The sequence below is a fragment of the Ceratina calcarata genome, unplaced genomic scaffold (assembly GCF_001652005.2).
Source record: "Ceratina calcarata isolate Rehan_Ccalc_2016 unplaced genomic scaffold, ASM165200v1 scaffold2361, whole genome shotgun sequence".
Classification (NCBI taxonomy): Eukaryota; Metazoa; Arthropoda; class Insecta; order Hymenoptera; family Apidae; genus Ceratina; species Ceratina calcarata.
Window position 1 is genome coordinate 1 of NW_017145519.1, and position 891 is coordinate 891.

Sequence of the window (891 nt, forward strand, 5' to 3'; positions counted from 1 at the left end):
ATGACAATGAATAAAACATTTGGAAATATTTTTCGTTCTAATCGGCAGCGTGACACAGTTTCGGACTTCGACACGATGACCGATCGATTGGTAGCCGAGATTCTCCATCACATCGACAAGTCGGACTTGATTCCGACCAAAGTCAGTTTTATCGGACATTCTTTAGGGACCATCATCATAAGGAGCGCTCTGACACGACCCGAGCTACGACCGCTTCTTCCACGTTTACACACATTTCTAAGTCTTAGCGGACCGCACTTAGGCACACTGTACAATACCAGCGGATTAGTTAATGCAGGTATGTTTTAAGAAAATTTTTACGATCATTAATCACATGACACAGCATAAAATAGAAAGCATTGCAACAATAAAAATGAGTACAATCTCTACTTCGTAGTTTTTTTATAACAATTCTTTGGATTAATTTACAATTTTATACGAGACTGAATTTCGTTTAGGCATGTGGTTCATACAAAAGGTGAAGAAATCCGGGTCGTTGCTGCAACTGGCGATGAAGGATGCGCCGGACGTCAGGCGGTCGTTCATGTTTCGGCTAAGCCAGAAGAGCAATCTCGAGAAGTTCAAACACGTCCTCCTGTGCGGCAGCGCGCAGGATCGATACGTGCCACTCCATTCCGCTCGTATAGAGCTCTGCAAAGCCGCCGTACGAGATTCGACCGATCAAGGTAATCGAATGGTCATTTATTTTTCATTTACCTCCGGTGATACGATCCTCTCGAATAAGCAGCAAAATACCGAAGACGTCCGTCCCAACCCCCCGCGTTCTTCTGATCAAAAGAGTTCTATTTTCTGTGACAAAAGAACATATCTGCTTTAAACTAAATCTAATGTGACATACTTTATATCCTCCAAGGAAACGAAACATGATTT

At 42.8% G+C, this 891-nt stretch overlaps 1 protein-coding gene across 1 annotated transcript; it reads left to right on the forward strand.

Moving 5' to 3' along the window:
* The first annotated feature begins 6 nt into the window (after positions 1-6).
* Positions 7-838, forward strand: LOC108622747 (protein FAM135A-like). Its single transcript, XM_018020826.2, has 2 exons — positions 7-298; positions 459-838. Exons 1-2 carry the CDS (start codon positions 7-9, stop codon positions 836-838), a joined length of 672 nt encoding a protein of 223 aa, XP_017876315.2.
* Positions 839-891: the final 53 nt, after the last annotated feature.

What these genes read in the sequence shown, in the direction of transcription:
- LOC108622747 (XM_018020826.2), top strand. Translation starts at nt 7, where the DNA reads ATGAATAAAACATTTGGAAATATTTTTCGTTCTAATCGGCAGCGTGAC. An exon ending in CAGCGGATTAGTTAATGCAG is followed by an intron (nt 299 to 458) that starts GTATGTTTTAAG and finishes AATTTCGTTTAG; the next exon opens with GCATGTGGTTCATACAAAAG.